This window comes from Polyodon spathula, chromosome 9 (genome assembly GCF_017654505.1).
Source record: "Polyodon spathula isolate WHYD16114869_AA chromosome 9, ASM1765450v1, whole genome shotgun sequence".
NCBI classification, from domain to species: Eukaryota; Metazoa; Chordata; class Actinopteri; order Acipenseriformes; family Polyodontidae; genus Polyodon; species Polyodon spathula.
The window spans coordinates 40,561,412-40,585,043 of NC_054542.1; the positions used below are offsets into that span (position 1 = coordinate 40,561,412).

A 23,632-nucleotide genomic window follows, 5' to 3' on the forward strand; every position below is an offset into this window, starting at 1 on the left:
CTGCAGCAGGCAGTGCTTTGTAATACACTGCCCTTATGGATTCTGTCCTCTTTCAGTGAGATGAGAGGAGTTTAAAAGCTCTATAACCACAAATACAGGCAAACCACTTTGCATAGTGGTTAAGACTCTGGCTTGCAGTTCACCAGTTCACACCCAGCCTCACCCTGTTACACTAGTACACCATTTACAGCTTAGTAAGAGTTACTGAATAGGTTTAACCAACAATGTTGAAGGGTAATAATAAACTACTAAGCCAGTCAACCTGCTGTCTATTTCACGAGCACACCTCAAGCATATGGCAATGTTCAAAGGGGATGCTATTACACACCCCAGGCCATGTCCCCAAGTTTCCTGATGTTAGATTTTACTGTGGGGTTTATTGATCTGTTCACTCATGTCAGCAATCACCTGATCCCACGGCTTAAACAGAAGAGACTTGCAATACATTCTTTGATACCATATTGTGTGGGTTCCTGTTTCAACAGTGATTATCACACATTTTTTATTTCTTGTAAAGCAGCCTTTAAATAATAATAAAAAAAAAAGTTCTCATCTCGAGATATCAAGTAATGTTTGACACAATCAGATACTCAGTTTGTTTAAATCAACCTTGCTATTTGACATGCCATTCTTTTAGGGTTGATTTATGTCCTGTTTGTTCAACACCCCTTTGACAAGCTCACAATGCATGGCGTATTCTCATTTTACCTGGAGTAATGCAAGGCAAGCCAATACTGTTTACTGTGTCTTGCAGAAAAGGAGGACATGCGAAATGATCCTAAATGGCAAAGAAATGGTTAGATACTCAAGGGCTACATTTGTAGAATAGTACCACATTCACATTGTTTTTACATTCCTAATAGTAAAATATATCCGTTATATTTGTTCCAAACCTTTTGTGGTTTCATGCTGGCCATGCTATGGCTTTACATGGGCTCTACACAGTGATTCAGGGTTGCACACACTGCTAATATAATGGGATGCCAGTGCTGTTGTTTTAGATAGATAGATAGATAGATAGATAGATAGATAGATAATTGTTGCTGCATCCTGGTTAATTTTGTTGTTTGTTAGTTATATATTTATTGTTTAAAAAAATCATCAAAAAAGCAAAGGCAAATAAATAAATAAATATTGGTACTGAAGAATTTAACTTGGTGAGGGTTTGCCTAAGGACAGACTTTAGCTAGTAACAGTTGAGCTTTGACTTAAACTATAAAGGCACAGTTCCTAAAACAAGTGTGACTCTTATGAGATGAATATGAATCTCCCCACGCTGCCCTCTCCACCCCCAAGCACACATACTGTACTCCACGCATCTCCACATCCCCATTCACACAGTGCCTGCCTGCCTGCAGGTCTAGTCCTCTGACTGCCCACCTCCTAACGAGGATGAAGAAGCTCCACCCACCTGCACATAAAAGCCAAGTACACGCTGCCAGCAGCTGATCAGAGTGCATTTCCAGTCCTCTGCTTGCACTGATCACTTCTCTTACTGGACCTCGCACAGCTTAAGGTAAGCAGTTATTTATTTTTTGCCCCAGTCAGATCTTTCTGTTAGATTGCTGCTTGCAGCCAGCAGCCCTCAGTGCCACCTGTTCTGCTGGAACCTTTTTTTTCTGGGTCTATATGAAAATTATAGTGACCTGCTATTGCATATGACCTAAGGCGAGGGCAAGTGCTTTTGAAAAAATGAAGCTGGTTTGGAGGAAAGGTGCAGTTTAAAGGAAATATGTTGTTTCAGACTGTACTTTGTATTGTATTAGCAAGTCGAGAAGTGCTTTCTTTATTCATTTAAACAGAACAAAGTGTTACAAAGCACCAAAAGGTAGCAGAACCTTCTTTTGGTTTACATACTAGTGTAATGTTGTGATGAAAATGTTCTCACTTAAAACCTGAACACAGTTTTATATTTCAATAGCATGGAAACCACCGAACATTGTGGATGGAAATGATGTTGCTCCTGGTTATTATTCATAGTCTGATGTAGCAACTTGTTTTAGAGTGTTGCATTAATAGAAGCTTGGATGCCTTGTGTTTTGGGAGATACTGTACAGTGCATGTTTTATTTCATGTTTTGTACTTTTAAGGCTGAGGTAATGTGAATCATCTATTAGGACAAAACAATTTGGGATTTACTGTAACTCTAGCAGAAAATCAAAAAGAACAGCAAGATTTTATAGTGGCAGGATTTGTTTTCTAGGGTTATCTTTATATGTACTGCAACCGATAAAAAGCTCTATTCTGAGAATGAATGAAATTACAAATATGCTTAATGATAATGGCAAAATAAAGTTACCTCTACTGTGTATATGGATGTGTACACACGCTCATAGATAAACACTCATAATTCTAGACTAATTTTAAGATTTGCATGTGTGTCTTCTGTAAGCAAATTGTGCTGTATTAAATAAATACAAGCATGTGTTTTCAGCCCAGAGATGGTGATTTATTCACCCTAGTCAGCTGTATTGCATTCTTTCATCATCGTTGTTTTGTTATGTGTTTCTTGTAACAAAAGGACAGGATTTTGTTGCTCGGACTCCCCTTAGTTACATCCTGGCACAAACCCCAGGTCTGGGCTGGTTGTCACTTTTCTTGTCTTGCTTGCCAGAAGGCTTGACCCCATAGCATGTGGAGTGATACCTCTGTATGCTAACCTCATAAAAAAAAAAAAAAAAACCTGGGACTTTTTCGGTGTGCTCTGCTTCCACAAAGGTGCTTTATAAAGGTGCAGAATTTGAAACTACGGTGTGGTCTCCCCTCAGCTGCACTTCCTTGGGTAAAAGTCAATTTCCTCTGGAATTTTGCGGCTAAGCCTTAACATCTGTAACGTGTGAATCGGGACCCTCGGCTTTGTTTGGTGCTTGCAGACAGTGTGTGTGTGAAAATGCTGAATGCTGCTCATCTCCCAGGTGCTTCTGAAATGTCGTGTCAGTGTGATGAGTGATTTTGGAGGCTTAGGGCTGGGGTTTACATGCCATCTCCGTTCACATCCATGGTGCTTGTGCGGGCACTGGCAAAAAACTATTTGTCCAAAGCGTTTCAGCTATGTGGGAAAGATGTACAAGGGAGTGACTCTGAGAATGATCATCTCCTTCATAGACCCAACTTCTGCCTGTTATTTTACAGCTAGGTTAACCAAACGGTTCAACGCTAAAATAGAAAAGTCTTTGCTGTTTGCTGTCCCCACAGATATCCGCACAGATGTCTGCGCTCCCCTTGTTTTGTGAGACAGATAACCCTTAAAGTTTACTGCACTACACCCTGGTAAAAGCATAGCAATCAACAAGGCAATACAAAGAGAAGCATAGTAAAGCTCAGTTTTAATGGTCAACTGCCAAAAAAGAAAACTAAAAATGTAACATGGTAACTGTTACATGGATATATAATTTAAAGGAAATATTTTTGAAAATAAAAACAAGGCAGACATACTGTTAAATTTAAATAAAATTAGCTATTTTCTCTTTTTCAGTTGAAAAGAGGTTTTAAGTAATTTGCTGTATTTTCTTGCTAATTTGCCATTTAAAATGATTATTGCTTAGGAGTGAAAAAAATAAGCAATTAAAAAAATATTAGCTAACTTATGAATGTAGTCCTTGTTTTTGTCAAATGTATAGAATGCACAAATCAATTAGTGTGTATATTTTAATGAAGAAATACTAAAATAATACTAAAGTAAAACCCATTAACGAATGATCTGAATATAAGTTGTTATTAATATATAAACGTTATGGATGATATTATCTATGAAATATATGCTGTTTCTATACACTCATTTTTACATCACATACATTGTCCACATTACTGTATATACAGTTATATGAAAAAGCTCCTGCATAAACTGCAAAACATGTGCATGCTGTGTGATTGTGTTCGTTTTATATTTTAGTATGTTGCCGAGGCAAAGCATTTTTCTTTTTGGTATTTCAGCAAATGTCCTCTTGCTTGACTTCTTGACCTGACTGTGCAATGCAGTGCCCTTAAAACTGGTTCTTTAAAAACCTGCGTAGCTGTGGGAGGTTTAAAATAACTTTAAAACAACTGAGGTCTGTGAGGTCACCTCCACCATGAAGGGGTCAGTGTGGAAAGTAGTAGTCCACTGATGCATTTAAAGTCAAAGCTGGAAAGTCATTGGTCTGTTGTTATTTTTCTTGTTCATATTCTTTTTATCATTATTCGAATAAATTCCAGCAATGACCAGCACTTTGATTTTTTTTTTTTTTTTTTTTTTTTTGTTAAAGCTGGTTGCTGTTCTGGTTTCCAACTGGTCATGCTAGTTAAATAAATTTTTCAATTATCAAAGACATATCATTGTTGTCTATACTCTTAGTGTAAACCTGTGATTTTAAATACCAGCCAAGATCCAGTAAGAAAAAACAGTAATTATTATTATTATTATTTACTCATCATGTAAGTTCATTTTATGATATCATGAACACTTTCTCTTTTTAGCATTGTTACCTACTCCAACACAAATACAGTACATTACACATACTGTATCTATGTACATACACTGATATTCACAAACTTTTGAAATGCTGCGAAATGGGGAGAAATGTACAGTAGCATGCTCAGTCTATGGTACAATGATACTGCAACAAGGCAACAAGGGAAAGATCTTGTGACAGCATGGAGAGACAGCTGACATGAGGAAAGAGACCCCATTGGGTTGGCAAGAGTTAGCTATCCTTGTCAATAGTATCCAGCTCTGTGTTTTCAAAAATAAACAGGATGCTGGAGACATCTGCCCAAGACTTCTAAGGAATTAATGAGAAAAATACCCCTAGAGTCTGCGACAGTGGGGGCGGAAGATGATTCAAAGTTGGACAACACGGTTGAAACGGATATGAGAATGGTGAGTACTTCACAAAACATTAATTCAAGATCTGCAGTTAGCAAAGATCCCCAGTTTTGTGTCTGCGGTTTGAGTAAGGCGACAATGGTCAGGGGTTTGAAGGTTCATCATGGGAGAATTAAATGCTTGAGGGAGAAGGGGGCCTTGCATTGGTCAGTACTTCTTACTAAGACAGTCAAATGAAATCCAGTGACAGGAAGCAAACCACAGTTTTCAGGACACCAGCACCCCTGTTACAGACGTGAGAAGGACTTGTGTGGATACAACTAGTGATGAACCTAATGATCCTTGCGAACCCGGTCAGACAAACCAGCGTAAGAGAGAAAAGAACCTCAACGGGCACAAGCCTGGAGTTAAATGGCCAAGAGCGTGTGAGAAAACTGCATGGGACACAGTAAACAAGGATCCCTGTTTTGCGTTGGAAAGGTTAAGTGGAACAGTTGAAAAGAAGCTGGATAAATTTGGGGACATCATCTATTCATATGGAAGCGAGAGGTTTGGAGTTGAAAAAAGGAAAGAAAAAAGTACAAACTACTCCTGGAAAGTCTATATGGCAAAAGGAGATTGAACATTACTCAGAGAAAGGAAGCAATGGAGAAGAGCAGAACAAAGTCAGAAGGAAGGACTCAATCTGTCACAAACGGTCATAAAAGATAAGCTTGCAACACTGCGCAGAACTAAGCACCTAAGGAAACGCTACAAAAAGAAAGAGCGTGTGTGAACTAACTTTTATAAAGATCCATTCAAATCTGTAAAGAACTTATTAACCAGTGAGAAAAATGGCACACTAAAATCATCTAAGTTTGAGCTGGAGAGGTACTTGGAGGAAACACATACAGATTCAAAAAGGCAAGAGCCTTCAGACATCTCACCTATCAAACCACCAGAATACCAAATGGAGAACTGTACACCTAAGTGGAAAGAAGTAGAGCAAGCTGTGAAAAAAGCAAGGGCATCATCATCTCCAGGGCCTAATGGAGTTTCATACAGAGTGTACAAGAGTGCTTCTGGAGTTCTACGAGTCCTGTGGAAATTGCTGAAAGTGGTATGTGAAAAACAGATTGTACCAAGAGCCTAGCGCTGAGCAGGTGGAATCTTTATATCACAAGAAAAAGATTCTACAAGCATCAGTCAGTTTCACCCTATTTCCCTAATAAACATAGAAGGCAAGATTTTCTTTAGCATTATTGCTCAGAGATTGTCAACTTACCTATTAAAGAACTGCTTCATTGACACTTCAGTACAAAAAGCAGGCATTCCAGGTTTCCCAGGATGTTAGAACACATCAGCATAATCTGGCAACAAATTCAATTAGCTAAAAAGGAGAGGAAGGAGCTCCATGTGACATTCCTGGATTTGGCTAATGCACATGGTTCAGTACCACATGAACTTCTTTGGGCAGTATTTGATTTTTTCAGTGTACCGATGACAATAACAAATTTAGTGAAAGCCTACTTTGGAGATTTTCAATATTGTTTTTCAACTTCAGAATTCAGCCCTACATGGCAATGCCTAGAAGTTGGAATAATGGAGGGTTGCACCATTTCTCCACTGGCTTTTACCATGGCAATGGAAGTAATTATTAGGGCATCAAAATGGGTAGTGGGAGGAGAGCACTTGGCTTCTGGAATGCGACTACCACCAATATGAGCATACAGTACATGGATGACATGACAACCATGAATCAGTTATTGGGCAAATTAACCAATAACACTGAATGGACATGAATGCAATTCAAGCTCACTAAATCAAGGAGCATCTCTGTAATTAAAGGTCTCAGTTCAGCTCCTTCTACATAGCACAAGACCACCCCAGCTCAACGGAGGAAGCTAGTAGTCAACGAGGTGCAAAAGCAGGAGGAGAGGGCGAGGTGTGTAAAGGCCGTTTTCCAGGCCAAGCAGGGACAATGGATGAGATGGGAGAGTGTGGAAGAACGCAATATTGGCTGGCAAGACCTATGGACAACGGAACAGTGTAGGATCAGTTTCCTCATCAGATCAACATATGTTCTCTCATCACCACAGAACCTAAACTTCTGGGTGGGTGAACATCCCTCATATCTTTGTGTTCATCACCTGCAACATTAAGGCAGGAAGTAAGGTGGGTCTTAGCCAAAGACAGTTGGCGCCATGACCAGGTGCTGTGATGTTTGGCCTTAGCATTGGAAGACAAGCGCAACATGACCAATAAATTTCCACCAGTTCCGTCAAAGTATTACACACAAAAGACAATATTCCTCCATCCAGGAGAGCAACCACCAAGAAAAGGTGTTAAAACTAAGCCTCGCCCAGAACAACTGAAAGCTGCTAGAGACTGGAAAATGCTGGCAGATGATTTTTCCACCTGAGATTGCCACCACTAACCTTCGACCAGACATTGTCAACTAGCTGCTGCAGAACAGAGAGGATGGAGAGTCCGGTTTACCTAGTGGAGGTGGGTTGTTAAGGATTTGTGGCACACTCTACAACCAGATTTCTCAGAGATGTCGGGTTCAGTGGTCAAGAATTACATCACACAGTGAAGACCTTCTCTGAGGCATCAGAAAGGAGCAGCAACTGATTGTGGTTGAGATGGAAAGATTCTAGCTGGGGATCTCAAGCACAATAGAAGGAAAGCACTGGTGATGTATGGGTAAGTAAGCTGGGGACGGAGGAGGGTGATTCTGGGACACCAGAATCACTGTCAAGCCCTCCTGAGGTGTTGTGGGCTAGTTGACGAAACACAGAAGATGGAAGGTGCCCACCTGAAGACCCCAGAGATGTACCCTACTTAGCTCAATCCAAACAGTTGTCATGCTGATGCGCTGGGGAGACCCCACTGTGGTTGATCCCCGGAGTCTGCACCGCAGCTGTTGTGTGTGCTGATGCGCAGAGAGGCAGCATTACACTTCAACCATCAACAACAGGCAGAAGGATAGCTACATCATCAGATGGAAGAAACGCAAATGAATGGAGATGCAGATGGATCACATTAGTTTATTGTAAAGCTACATCTTAGTTGGTGCTTATCTTGGCGAGAGCCAAGTTCAAATTAGCATGAAGCCTTAACAGCTACTCTCAAGTAATGGAAATAATAATCAATGCAATACTATTGTGTAATGGTGGCATGTCACAATAGGAACCACCATGGGACCATTCTACCAATGTAGCTACCCCTATGTTCAGAACCATTGCAATGTAGTGTTCCTGCGTTGTCACTGAAGATCATTTGGTAAGAACATTAGTCAGGATTTTGTCCTGTGCCGTAGCACTTGAGGTATTGTTTTGTCCTCCAAATGGCTATTTTCCCCTTTTCCCAAAGCATTCCCAATTGAAGATCTCCAAACTGGAAATCATATCAGCACTATTACATGACCAGTTGACAAATACTTGCATGTTTACATCACAAAACCTCTGTTGATAAAGTCAAGGGGAAAATCCTGCACATTGTCTTTAAGCAAGATATGTACAAAATAAAACGTGGTCCAGCAGTACATGCCCTATTTGACCATGGTATTTTCTTAAATTAGGTTTTACAGCCCACCAGATGTTTTAACAGTGCACGACAGTAAGACACCTCATGCAATTTGAAGTTTTTATGGCATAGCATTTTATTTTTTAATTCACACTCTAAAATTATTTTCCAGCTTTGCAGTCTAAACAGTGTTTTCTTCTTCACTTCTGGCCAATTGGTGAATTTCTTCCCTGTGTATATTTCTTAAAGCAATACCCATACACACTGCAATATTGCTTATCTCTGCACTGAATTGAAGCACAAAAGTGCATTGTTACATCAGATATGTAGTGACATACTGGTAAGCATTTACCTACTGCTTTAATGGTCAACATTAAAAAAAACAAAACAAAAAAACACACACACACGTAAAATGCCAGTAGGAACTAACTGTTCTTTTACAAATACGGTAGTCAAAGTGACTTCTGCTATACTGTTGTATCCCTAATAACAACAATACACATTTAAAAAAAATAAAGATGTGATATGCTGTTCTGTACAAAGAAAATACTTTTAGGGACCTTGGTTGATATTTTAATAATGTAAACATTAGTTTAAGTCTTTTTCTCTATTATTAAATTAACATTACTCTAACATACAAAACAAATGAAGGAATAAATAGCTGACGCAAAATATCCGGAATGACATTTTGAAATGACTTCTGGTTAAGAAACCAGCACAAGATGACATCCGAACACTGGTGCTGACCTCAGCACACAACCAGAGCAGTCTTTCTATTTTAATTTACTATATACAATTACTGTTGTAGTAGGCATTGTACGAAAAATGATAAGAATTAAAAAATTAACCCGATAGGCCTTTTAGTTTATTCATCCAAGATCACACTGCTGTACATGATGCCAGGCAAATTGTATCCTAGCAACCTGAGCTGCTACAGTCTGAAAAAGTTACCCCGGGGAAACTCTTGACTTAGAATATTAGGTGTATTTACTGATTTTTATTGTGGTGTGTCTGGTACTACCTGACCGGAAAGAATGAACTGCATTCAAACATGTAAATAATCCACCAAGCTTCGGGGATAAAATGAAAATGCCGAAAGCAGTTTAAAATGCAGGAAAAAATACTGAAAGTTATTTCAAGTGACCCGGGATGAAAGGAAACAGCACAAGGTCCAACACATCATACAGGTATTGTTATAGCTTATGTGGACGTGATACTAGCTCTTTAAAGAGTTAGATTCATTGAACCGTCTCCTCTATTTAGTCTATCAGCTGCTATGTTTTTACATATAGAACTGTCAAAAGTTGTAAGGTGCCATCTAAACATTCAGAAGCAGTCTAGATTATGCTCTGTTACTTAGCAATGATTGCAAAAGGGGAAATGTTTGTTGTAAGCATGGTTTGGAAGACATACCTGTACTTGATATGATTCCAAGTTGCAATAGCTTTTACTTCAGAATTATGGATTCTCATTGTTGGCTGAATGTGGTACACCGCATAGAACAGCATTAGCTCCTAAAGCATTGCATTAAAATGCTTCTGCTGTAACAGTCTTCTCATTTTTTTAGTATGGAAAATATTATGTTAAAGTAGAAGCATTAAGAGAGAGACACGCAGAGAGAGATACAGACAGATTGAGAGAGTACATTGTTCCTAATTATTAATTCTGTCATGCCATATATATATATATATATATATATATATATATATATATATATATATATATATATATATGTTTTATTGTAAATGAAGTCTCTACACAAAACCTCATTGTAGGATTACTAGTATCATGTGCCACAGTCTGAAGGTCAGATTCTTGTTACCATTCTCTTTCTTCCGTCTGGGTTACTCTAGATTTTTCCTTTTTTGCATTGTACTGTATGTAGCAGAGGAGACAGGTGGCATTGAAAGCATACTTTGCAGCGATGCCATCCACTCTAAAAAGATTTCCTTCTCTATCAAATAGAAATACAAGCCCTTGAAAAGCCGCTGTTGTCTGTCTCTCACTGCAGGTTTCAGAGCTGGAGGCTTTCCCCAGTGCATTCCCAAAGTAAGTGCGGGAGAGTTTCAATTAGAAATCCCGCAAAGATGCAAGACAAGGTAAGGCAGGTTTTTTTGTTTGCTTTTTAATGTACAAGGCATCACATCCAAGGTATCTAGCTTTTTTTTCCCCCAGATGAAAAGAAATGATTAAAAAGTGTTCAAGTTTATAATTCATGAGAGTTGGGGTTCAGAAGTCTACTTGCTTAGTCCTGTTCAATATGGGTTATTATTCATCAAGGCCCCATGAATTAGGATATTTTTTCAGTGTGCATGTTACAACTAGCATGACATGTCAACACTTCCTGATGGTTAAACATTGTGATGCGTGGCTGGAGCAGAGAGTAATCACAACTGTGTACATTTATATCTGGGGTTGATTTTCAAGATATTTTAATCCCTTTTTTTCTGAAATGAATAAATTTCCTTTTCCTATTTTCCTTTGCATCACAACTGTGTACATTTATATCTGGGGTTGATTTTCAAGATATTTTAATCCCTTTTTTTCTGAAATGAATAAATTTCCTTTTCCTATTTTCCTTTGCACCCCTGCTATTGTGTAATAGGTCACTGGGCTTTAAAGAGGATTACAGAGTTAGTCATTTGAGCGCAGATAGCAATGACCTCTATGTCCTTGCAACTTCACTGCAACCACCTCGCAATCGCAGAAATTTTATGAAACAGGCCCCAGGATCAGAAAATGCATGAAAGGGCTTGTCCTTCCCGCTTCAGTATGTCTCACTTATATTTTGGCATGCATATAAAATGGATAAGCTGCAGGTCAGTTTTTTTTGTATACATCTGTAAGTCTCCCTGGGTAAGGGCATCTGCTAAGAAATAATTAATAATAATAATAATAATAATAATGCTCTACTTTTAATAATACTGATATCTATAGTTTGGTATGTGCAGCCCTTGTGGGATGTGTATGCTAGTAACATTACTAACAATTCAATCCAAGCCATGGAAGAAAATGTGCAGATTTTATTTCACGCAAGGGAAAGAGAGAAATAGGTGAGCACGGTTAGGAATGTGCATCTTTTTGGACTGGGAACTTTTTTGAACAGTAAGCCTATGACTCATACCTGGAGTGAACACTTTTCCACTGCTTAAGCCAGTTTTTGCCGTCTGTGCACTGTCACAACCTCTTTAGCATGTTAGGATACTGTGGTGGAGGTATCTGTTTCCAAACATCAGATTACAAATGTTTTAATAAAAAACAAATCGTTTGAACATCACAATACTGTATCCTCTGCTGCACTATCCCAAAAGACCGCTTATCACAAAATGACCTGCGATGCTCTCCTGTCTCAGCAGGTAGATTTTAGCAGTTGATTCCTATTGTCTTGTCCTTCACAAAGTGACCCAAATCCTCCATCACCGAGATAAATGTTGTGTTTGAAGTCTATTAGGGAACCAAGAGTGAGAAGAGAGGTTCTCAAACCACTGCCTAATTCACTCGGCTAAATGGGTTATATTATTGAATTCTGTTGTGCTACAAAAAAGCAACAGATTCCAAGTTTAAAGTTGTAGCAATGTGTAGGAGCAGCTTCTTTGCCAGTACAAAAAACAAACAGTTTCCAAACATTACTCCAAAGTTGACATGTAAATAAGGTGCATATATATATATAAATATGAGAGAGAGAGAGAGAACACTTGCTTACTTTTAGACAAGGGCTGCTCTAATGGGAGTTTTGGTGTGGTTTATAATAACATGATATTGTACAGAAAAGTCAAAGGATACAAGCCTTCCTCAACACACAACATGGCCGACCATAGATCTCCATGACTCACTGGAGAGGTCACTTCTTGGTAATGATGGGGGCGGACAATTCATATCAGTGTGCCAGGAAACAAAAAAAAAAAAGCCAGCTTTGTCTGAAGGAAGTCATGCACTACTTGAACTTACTGAACAGAAGAGCAGGCAGGAGCCATGGAATAAAAGTTACAGTAGCTCTAGCTCTGTCTCCACTGCTTTAACTGGCAGAAGCAATGTTTGTTTTGCACAGGAAAAGGCATTTAAAATATTTACTGAAAACAGTAGGTATGACACCAAGCTAAGGTATGGTTACAGTTTATATAGTGAATGAGAGTCAAGTGGCAAATGAATTTTTAACGGCACATGGGTTGTCTTCCTTCTTCATTGTATGCAGTTTGAGTACTGGCATAATGCAACAGTACCTTATACCTAGGCTTGCTATTTTTTATTAATATCGATGTTTATTTTGAAAAAAAAATTACCGTTTTTTTCGATCTTTATTTTTCAATTCAAGCAGAGAATGTGTGAAATCGGCCGTTATGCTTAAAAAAAAAAAAAAAAAAAAACGGACTTTTTATGCCATTGAAACACGTCTCGTTTAGCGAAACTCCTTTAACATTCAACATGCAACAAAACCACGATTACCAGCATTCTAATTGAATTAACGTTTGGTCACAGCTGAGCTATACATTTAAAAATGGTCTCACATAAACCGTAGTAAACGCAGCATATAGAAGTGTATTACACACACCTTTAGCAAATTTACTAGTAAAAATAACATGCACAGAACAAAACATTTGCTAGGTGAACAGAACTAACTTGCACTTATTATTCGGAGTCTGATTAGTAACTGTCACCGTATACCTATAGCAAACGCTTATCTACACCTTAACCCACTACTAACTTCAAAGTAGGCACTGTAGCTTACAAATAAGCATTCTAGCACCGCTTCAGTCAACAAGACTCGTCAGAACAGGGTGAAACTACATTACCAACAGACCACTGGGAATTCAGAGCGGAACAGACAGCAAGTATAAAAACTACACAAACTAGAGATGATATCTAAATGATTATTCTTGATAAGAAAATAAAAATAAAAAAAAATAGCGAGTGGTTACCGACGTTTATCGTATCTAAATTTATTTCAGTCGATATTTTTGGGGAATTCGACGTTTAACGAGCTTTACCGATTAATATCGAAAAGTAGCAAGCCTACTTATATTGTAATTGCTGTGACAGAATCAGTTACTAACATTAACAGGCGAGTTATTATTCAAACTACCTTCATACATGCACTCTTGAACTCTGACATAATCACGCATCAGCGCCAACTAGCTCCCTCAGTGGCGTTGACAGGAATGATTTTTAACTGGGCCCAAGGTATACAGATCCTAGCCGTGCTACATCATAATCTCAGTTACTAACGTAATTATAATGTCCGATTACACCTGGTAGTATTAAACTCTTCCGGTAGTAAACACTGAAACATAACCTATACGTGCCGATTTCTAATTAAACAGGCTGCAACAGTACTGATTTTAAAATAATATGCGTAACTTCAAGCACTCACTCACTAACAGTAGTTAATGCTAAAAAACATAAATACTAAAATACATAGCCTAGTGGACAGGAGGACATGAGAGGTGTATTCTATGACACCATTAAGCACTTACATGCAGTTTAAACTTGACAAGTCACAAGTCTACCAGAAAACGAGAAACAAAAACACCTCAACACATATGTTTGTACTCGTACTGATTAACCTACAAAGATTCATTTCACTCACAACTTCAATTACACATTAATTTATGTTTAGTAAAATGCGAGGCTAGGCAAGAACTTAAAGCTGTCTAGATTTTTTTTTTTAAATGTTATATCATAACAGTTAAAAGGATGAAAGACAAAATATTTTCTCAAATGTTGTTCTATGAATTATCATGAAGTACTTTATTAATCTGTATTAATAAACAAGCAAATACCTTTTGATGTTTTCTTCTTTCCACTCCACCCTCGGACATGACAAGGCGTCGTGGCGTGCTGTTGACTATAGCAATAATACTGTTGTAGTCCAGTGAATCACACAGTTCCCTTTCAAATGACAACAGTGACAGATTATTGAGGAACGATGCTCTTGTTGCTGTCTTGATCCAATTCGTAGTAGAGAAGAAGCCTTTCCACACGACTGATCAAGAGTGCGCTTAAAAGGGCATTAACATTCAGGAAAATATCCAAATTGCAATTGTCAAGTACTTTGAGTGATGGGTAACTTTTACCTTCGACTACTTTGCGCTTCAGCTGCTGAACAAACACTGCAAATTCGGCATCCTCTACATTGATGCTTTACAGACTACATGTAGGCTGCAAACTTTCCCTTCGGCCGTTGATCTACGAAGGTTGGCAAACAGGCAGCAGAAGCTTTAAAACATACCAAAGGAATCTTCCTGAAAACGACTATTCTATTAAATCTCATTCCACAAATGTCTCAAGTCGGAATTGTAATGTACGCTGGTGTGGCAGGCTGGCGAGTGGATAGAGGCCCAGAGAGAGTCTGAAGTTCAAAAAAATAACTTTTATTATAAATAAACACAAAAATGAAAGCACACAAGGGCCAAAACAAAGTGATTTAAACACAAAAAGAAAGAAAAAAAACTTACAAAAATAACAAATTTCCAGGCTGGGCAATGCCTTCACTAGATTCAAACTTTCCAAACAACCAAAAACCAACCTACTTTCTCAGCTCCCTCCCCCTTAATGGGAAGCAGAGGCCTCCTTTTGTCAGGTGGCTGGGTGCTGATTGATCGTTAATTAAACTAATCAACCCCAGCCACCTGAATACAATGAACCCAGGCAGGTAGGGGAATTTAACCCCATCCCTGCCAATTTCTAAAGAGCAGAGCTGGGCTCTGCCCACACCCCCCCCCCCATGTACAACGTACACCGGCCGCAATCGGCCAACTCCCCCCCCAGGAGTCCAATTATGTCCCTTGGGTGGGCTGTTTTGGTGGGTGGTTGTGGGCGGAGTTGATGTCGGAGCCCCCAAGACTTCTTTGGTTGAGGGGGCCCCGAATCTCCAAGGTAGCACAGCGACGACGATGGCCCGGCTCCCTCTCGTGGTGGAGGCAGCGACGGCGGCAGCGGACCCTCGGGAGGCCTAAAAACAAAAAGGAGACACCAGCAGCCCCAGGCGATGCGGAGCAGCAGGCGACCCCAGGCGATGCGGATGCGTCATCCCCGAGCGGTGCAAGGCAGGCATCCTTGGGCCATAGCTCCTCCCCTCTGGCTCTGGGAGCGGCGGCTCCTCCCTCTCTGGGCTCTGGGCGGCTCCTCCCTCTCGGGCTCTGGGAGCGGCGGCTCCCTCCCTCTGGGCTCTGGGAGCGGCGGCTCCTCCCTCTCTGGGCTCTGGGAGCGGCGGCTCCTCCCTCTCTGGGCTCTGGGAGCGGCGGCTCCTCCTCCCTCTCTGGCTCTGGGAGCGACGGCAGCTTTGGGAGCAACGGCTCACCCCTCTTTATTGGAGTGACCGGGGCATCTCCCATGTCTACCGCCCGGTAATTAACCACCATGAGGGCAACGTCTGGGAAGGACGCCGGGTGGTGTTGTTCCTTCCATTGTTCCCACCTCTCCCCATCTCGACGCCGCAGTGTGTTGATAACTATGGGGAGATCGTGGACGAGGTCTGCCTCAGGGTGCATCAACCAGTCCCAGATCTCCTGGGACGGTGGTGAAGGTGGTGGTGCTGGAGGTAGTGGGGTGGCCCCTGATGCCCGGGGTGAACACTGCACCTCCTCCTGGGCCTGGTTGTAGGGGCATCCTGCCCAGTTGTGGCCGTCCTCCTCACACCGGCCACACCAGTTTGCCGGTGGCACATCTGGGCAGGACCGCCAACGATGGTCCTCCTTCCCGCACCAGGAACACCAGGGGAAGAGGCTGGCCGGGTCCTCCAGCGGTGGCTGCAGCAGCTTACATTTCTTCAGCTGCTGCTTGTCCTGCCTTTGCCGCTGTCTGCTCTTCTTTCCCATGTTAAAAAAAAAAAAACAAAAAAAGATCCCAAAAATTCCAATAAATAAATAAATAAATAAATAAATAAATAAATAAAACAAAATACTGCTCTGAGCCTCTAGGTGGCGCTATCCCACTCTGACACTAAATGTGGCAGGCTGGCGAGTGGATAGAGGCCCAGAGAGAGTCTGAAGTTCAAAAAAATAACTATTTTATATAAATAAACACAAAAATGAAAGCACACAAGGGCCAAAACAAAGTGATTTAAACACAAAAAGAAAGATAAAAAAAAACTTACAAAAATAACAACTTCCAGGCTGGGCAATGCCTTCACTGGATTCAAACTTTCCAAACAACCAAAAACCAACCTACTTCCTCAGCTCCCTCCCCCTTAATGGGAAGCAGAGGCCTCCTTTTATGTCAGGTGGCTGGGTGCTGATTGATCGTTAATTAAACTAATCATCTAATCAACCCCAGCCACCTGAATACAATGAACCCAGGCAGGTAGGGGAATTTAACCCCATCCCTGCCAATTTCTAAAGAGCAGAGCTGTGCTCTGCCACAGCTGGATTATTTACCTACGGTGAATCACTCAGTTTATTAGGTAACTTTCTCTGTCGAGAAACAGTACATAACAGTTTTCAAGTTCATGTTTTTGCATGAGTTCTTTCGTTAACTTGAGAACCTTGTCAGAGTCATTCAGTGTATTGTTCCTTAATTGTGCAAAACTTTGTTTAGGACATTCTGTCAGATCAATACCCTCAGCGAGTGATAAAGTGGCGCTCTGCAAACCTGTCGTAAAAATCCAAATGTAACTGCTAGAAACAAAAATGTTTTGGTCTGGATTTGCTGTAAAAGAGACTGGGCGTCTAGACTTGTCTGTCCACTGGATTCTGCAAATTCAAAAACATTTCCAATATAACATCGAGGCATCATTACTTTTCTCACAAACCCAGATTTTGAGCTCCATCTAGTGTCACTTGACAGTTCAAGTTCGAGGCATTGTCGATCAGGATGCAACTGCTTGTGGATTTCCAGAAACCAAGAATGCCTGTAAGTCCCTGTCATGAAATTGTATAATGAGTTTAGGATCTCAAAAATAGTTGTGACACTGGCAGATACTTTAGATGCTGTGCAGAGAACCAGATTGAGGCGATGAGTGCAATGCACATAAACAGCACAACGTTATTAACGTCATTAACACGTAAACAGCACAACGTTATTAATGTCATTAACACATAAACGGCACAATGTTATTAACGTCATTAACACGTAAACAGCACAATGTTGTTAACATCATTATTTTGTCACCGTTAGCTGTATACATCCCCTCTTTAAAGCGTTGTTTAATTGTTAAGGCTGCTACTCACCAGACGCGATGCAGCAAGCGGAACTGTGCAGTGCTGCGTCAAACTGATTAGAACCTATACGTTTGATAAGTATCTTTCACACCACAGATGTCATGCGATTTGACGAGCGTCATAGACCTTATTCACGCCAGACTCAAAACGAGGCTTGGAGTGCAGCTGCTAGCTTCCAACCGCCGATATCTCCAACTGCAGTGGAGAGAAGTTACGGCATTGCACTGTTGCGTTCCGTTTTGTTGTTCTTCATTATTGTCACAAATTTGATTATATTTCAGTTATACTGTCCGGGAGCCAACTGAGCATTTCCAATCAGTCCTAATCAATAGATAAGTAAGATGCAGAAGCTTGAGATTATGCATGGATACTAAAGGGAATTTGTATTGTGGGATGCAATGCCCAGTTTGTGTTTTTTTTTTTTTTTTTTTAAAGTATATGACACACTGAGTGTACTAAAAGAGTCTTTATTAAGCACAACTGAACAAAATTACAAAAACGTTTAGGAACGCAAGTTAACAAAAAATATGCTTGAGTTACACAATACTTGGTCAAACTACAGGAATAACAGAAAGGTGACTCATTCTTTTTCATTGACAGGAACGCCTTAGCCCTAACGCTACATCCATTCTCCTGCCTCTTAACTGTATTTAGAAAACAATTAACACATGCGTATACCAAACCAATAAACGTGAAACAATACAGCAGTACTTAATATCAACACTGTAAATATTAATTAAAGTAAACGTTCTCTAACTAAAACTGCGAGATCTAAACATATTTTACGAATCTAGTATAGGCTAGTAGTAGCTTGTTCACTTTCCGATCACAAATACACTTGCTAATTTACGTCTACTTCATGAATATAACCCTCAATCCAACTGCTGTACCCTTTCTGCTGTATGTTTTTTGGAGTCCTTGCATTATTATCTGCCCAATCATCAATTTCTTCAACTTTTATTTGAGGAACACGTATTGAAGATTTCGTCCACATAGTGATACTATCAGGCGGCCATGACAGTTGCTTGCACACCAAGCCTCGTTTTCAACCAAACATGGCCGCTGCGTGATGTGTTGAGCAATTAGAGAACAACTACAATGCATGTGTTCCAGCAGGGTGAAGCAGTATCCGAAATGATGGAGGAAACAATAATACTTGTCGCTGAAAAAATACCTCTTGATGAGAAAGGGCATCACAATTACATAGATCCAGATTTGAAAGGTAATATATAGGAGTCCATTTCGAAGGAACTAGATAAGCCTGGTGTGTTTGATTTATTGCAGGTATGTTGAAATACCGGCAGAGAAGACGCTCAAAATTTCCGCATCATGTTGTCGAATATGTACCAGTCTTGATCATAGTTTTGTCAGTAGCAATTTTGAACAGTTGTGTAGATCTGGCAGTTTTCAAACCTGTCGCATCATCTCTGTGTAGCTTCTGGTGTGTACGGTCATGTCACTGAGAAAGTGTCTCGTCGCCAAGTAAAAGACTGCATCGCGTCTGGTGTGAGGAGACCTTTATGCAAGGTTAAGGCATTTTAGAAACAAGTGTCTCTTCCATCACAATTTGAATTCCAAAACAACTCGCTTCAAATTATACATCTGTGCAGGTGCTAGTCAGCGCTTCCCTTTCCCTTCAGACCGTGTCCATGGTAACGGCTGAGCCTTGACAACTAAGATTGCATGTATTTATTTAAAGTATTTGTTTGTATAAACCTTCCAATTTAGAAATGTAATTCTATAATGTTTTTTTTTTGTTTTATTTCATTTTATATTTGCATTTAGTTTTATTTCATTTTATATGTTGCATTTTGTTTTATTTTGCGCTATTTCGTATTTGCGAAAAACACAGGGCTCTACATTTCTCCATTACAAGAGGAAACGATGTTTTACTGACTTTACAAAAGATTATCTTTTTTTCAAAACAGCGCAGAATCATTGCCCCAGAAGAATTTGGCTGGTGTAAATTCTTCAGAGCGGTGGTTTCAATGTACTGTATCAGGGATATTCAGGTTTCTGTGGAATCACATCAAAGAGGACTGTATTCAAGGTGAAGTAAGGCAGAGTAAAAGGGAAATAAATACTGACACATTATTTTCATTTGGGCCACAATTTAATTCTGCCTGGAACTACTTCAATGAAACCCTTTTGATACTAGAAGTCAATTAAAACAGATGGAAGTAAACCTGGTAGCTGGCCCAATTTGCACAGGAGACAACTATTTTTACACACTGTATTACCACAAAGTACTGCAGTGATTTCTAAACATAAAATCACCCCCCCCCCCCCCCCCCCCCCCCCCCCCCAACACTGAAGCTGTCTTTGTGGAACACTCCCTGCCGTGCTAATTATTCCCAAAGCTTACCTAGTGCCTATCTTTATCAGCTTATATTGGGTCACACATTTGGGTCACACATTTTCAAAGACATCATCTGTGTGTAGTGTATATAGGCCAACCAACTTGGTAAAACTGAAATTGAAGACATAGTAAGTTAGAAATGGATGGCTTGAAGTTCCTGTTAGTCACAGAATCTAGAGCTGCACAAAATGATTATTTGGGTTGCTCTTTCCACTGAGGCGCTGACGCCCAGGTGGGAGCCACTGCTGTTCATTGGGCTAATTTACCATTCAAAATTAAACAAGTACATTGCTGCTTTTCTTAGACACAGACTTAGACTCATCACAACTCCAAGCAGCTGTTTTCTTCAGCTGTTTCCCTTGGAATGGTAAATTAGCCCAATGAACACCAGTGACCCTCACCTGTGGGCAGCTTCATCCAAACAATCGAATAATCAGTCTGGGCAGCTCCAACAGACTCTCCAGTTGAGACTATGTCACAATTTACTTAAACAACTTTTGGCTAATTTCAGATGCCCTTAATGATGTCATACTTTAATGCCTATAAGTACTATAAATGAAGTGGATAATTTCACCCTACGGTACCACAGTACATGCCACGTACCTTAACACAGACTGTACAGTAAGATTCATTCCAGGCAGTTTCATCAACATGCTCACTAGTGAACTGAACTGATTCAATGGGTCTTTTGTACATCAATACTGCTGTAGTCTGCAGCTGTGTCTTAGGGAAAGAATTGCAGGGAAGTTCCCTAATTGAAACAAATCCGAAGCTGGCAAGACATAGTCCATCCTCCTGTGCAAGTACATACTCAGACAAACAACAAAGAACTCCAGACTTCTTGTGCTGACATAACCCAATGGAAAAAATGTTTATGATCTATGTTGAGACAAGTGAGTCACTTGAGGTATTATTATCTACATCCGTTCACAGGGTGAACTGGCCTTGTTGCAGCTCATTCAGATCCCATTTTGTATGGGAAGCATCCAGACTCTGGAAATGGATAACAGACATATTTATAAAATTAGTTTACATCAATACGCAAAAAAAAATGTTATGAGACAATCCAGTGGCCTGTAAAAAGTCTGTTTCAAAGTTTAAACAACTTATAGCACACAGTACTTTAAAGGATAAATAATAGGGTAAATGAAATAAAAACTGTAACTATAAAGACAGATGCACATGGACGGACAGACCCGAAGATAGACGGGTTCTACTGACATGCATTTGATTTCCTTATTCACAGCATATTGCATTGCTTATGCTTTCTTCTTCAGCCAGGAGATAATGCATATAGCCGGATACAATGTTTCAAACAGAAATGACATGCAATCGGAACATTGGGACCATTGCTTTTCCCTGGGCTATACATTGAATGAAATGAGAGCAACACCCTTCATTTAAGTTAAACTCCAAACCAATTCATTTTATTTTATGGCTGAGCCACAGATCTGTATGGGGCGTCAAGTGCAAAAAAATAAATAAATAAATAAATAAATTTTACCAGGTGTTTTATTCCCCCAAACATGTCACTTGCTTACTGTAAGACAAGGGCCACTCTAATGTGACAGTTAGTGTGATTTACAATATCAGAGAATCAGTAAGACACACACAGACACAGACCCGTCTCCCACTTAAATGGGCGGGCACTCATTTACATGTTAGCTTCAGATTTACCTTGCAAAATGCATATTTATTTTGCAAAAAACATTTATTTTTTCAGATTTACTTGCTAACGACAAAGATTTAACTTGCTTTAAAATGCTGAAAAGGTCATGTATTTCAGATGTATCTGTTAGCTAAATGTTGGATGCCTAGTGTAAAAAAAAAAAAAAAAAAGATTTAAAGACAAGCATTTTTTTCCCACATTTAATTGTCATATTGACTTTAAATGTTGAATTTGTGATACACATTTTCAATATTTATAAACAATATCTAAAAGTACACATTTCAAAACTTTTAAATATGTTTTTGAAGCTAAATCTAGAAAAAAATATTTAAGTTAAATCTGGAAAATAAAAAAAAAATTGTGCTTTTTTTCTACACTTGGCGCCCCATTGATCTGATTATGGACCAAAAAAAAATAAAAAATGACTGTGCATATTATCATCTGATAGCTGGGTATTGTTTTTAGAGAATTTAAAATACCTACTTCACTTTGATTAAAAAAAAAAGAAAGAAAATACAATGACATTTAAAAAATCTCATATACTTTAAAACTCAATATTAAAAATACATATTTTGTGCAGCCCACGGTGGATCTTTCATTAAAAGAGTTTTAAATTTTTTTTTTATATTCATTCTAATACACCCAAAAAGACACATGTTTTCTCGAATGCAAAAGCTAATGCTGGAAACTTTTTAAAAAAACTCCCTCATTTATTGGAATAAACAATCCCCAAGACTCCAGCAAATATTCAGCAAACTAACATTCATTCAACACATAACAGGGCTTGTCCTGTATTTCTTTCAATGTGTTTATACATTTCACTCACCCCTAGTGCAAATTGTACTGCAGTGCCAAACTAGAAACTACTGGAGAGTCATGTAATATTTAAAGCTACACATTGTAACGTTAATTAGACCAATTTCCTATTCTCGACTACAGTATTTAATGCACTAGAGTCTCTACTGTTAAATCCCAGCATGAACTGGGTCTTACACCACCAGAGGGTGGAAAAGCGCAGACACAAGCTACATTAATGAATGCGGTTCAGACTGAACTGCAGGGAAGAAAGCCAGCGCCTCCAATTAGCAAACTCTTGTTTTGCATTCGTCTGTAGAAATACTGTTTCTAACTAACAGGAAGTAATAATACTTTAAAGAAGACGTTTATTCCAAGGATTTTATTTATTTTTTTTTTTTACATTAGCCCCTCCGTCTAGTGCGTGACTCAATATGGCAGTGGTGCAGTCATCTTTTTTGTTTTTTACAGTAATGCAGACCAGTGAGTTCCATCTGCATACCACCATGAATAGAAGTGTGGTTAAGTTACCTTATCTCTTCCTCAGTGGGCCAGCTCACTTCACTCGAAGTTTAATTTCTCTTGATATGATAAATTTGGCTTGACCTCCCAGGGCACCTTTGGCTTCTGCTGTAATAATTAAATTGCTCTATGGAGAGCATTCCAGTCCTGCACTGCTTCACTTCAGCCTCTGACTCTATCCCTGAGATAGCTTCAAGGGAATACTTCACAGGATTCCTATACATTTGCACAGGAGACAAGTAGCACGAGATTACAATAACTCACTTCAAATTGCATTGTTTTGCCTTGTTAAGATGTTTGCACTCATTCTTAGTAGTTCCTTTGCAATTACCCAAATATATATTTTTTAAATTGATAAGCCTGTTAGATGCAATGACTATGAGTTCAGGCGCTGCTCCACAATTCTAGTAGTCTTCCGTTTACATACTTGAATGTAGGTTAGATTTCAGTGTCTTGAAATGAATAAGTACCAGCAGCATCGAGCACACAGCAGTGTATTGCTAGGAAAACTAAAGAAAACCCCAGAGATGGTAATGGCTCTTACTTCTATAAATACTGATGCAGCGTAGGTTACATACATCTGTGGCAGGCAGCTTGAACTACAGAGCGGCTTCTGCACTCAGTTGAAAGCAGCATAGACTTCTGATTGCAATTAGAACCACAAGGAATAAAATTGTACATATTTTAAAAAGCAAGGGAAATTTTATGAGTACAGATCTTTGAACTGAATTGTATGCTGTGTAACACTATTTCATTTAAACATATTTAGTTTAGGTGTGGCAATTTTGGTAACCTTGTTTAATATTTAAAAAACTGTTCAT

The 23,632-nt window shown here is 39.4% G+C and overlaps 1 protein-coding gene across 2 annotated transcripts in view; it reads left to right on the forward strand.

Moving 5' to 3' along the window:
• Positions 1 to 1,441: 1,441 nt before the first annotated feature.
• LOC121320835 (collagen alpha-1(VIII) chain-like) overlaps positions 1,442 to 23,632 on the forward strand; it is a 43,040-nt gene continuing 20,849 nt past the window's right edge. The window contains exons 1-2 of one of the 2 annotated variants that reach the window (XM_041259519.1): positions 1,442 to 1,516; positions 10,323 to 10,410. In XM_041259519.1, the coding sequence (XP_041115453.1) occupies positions 10,399 to 10,410 (12 nt within the window). In that variant the 5' untranslated portion in view covers positions 1,442 to 1,516; positions 10,323 to 10,398. The remainder of the gene's footprint in view (positions 1,517 to 10,322; positions 10,411 to 23,632) is intronic. The other variant, XM_041259520.1, reaches the window with a different exon arrangement.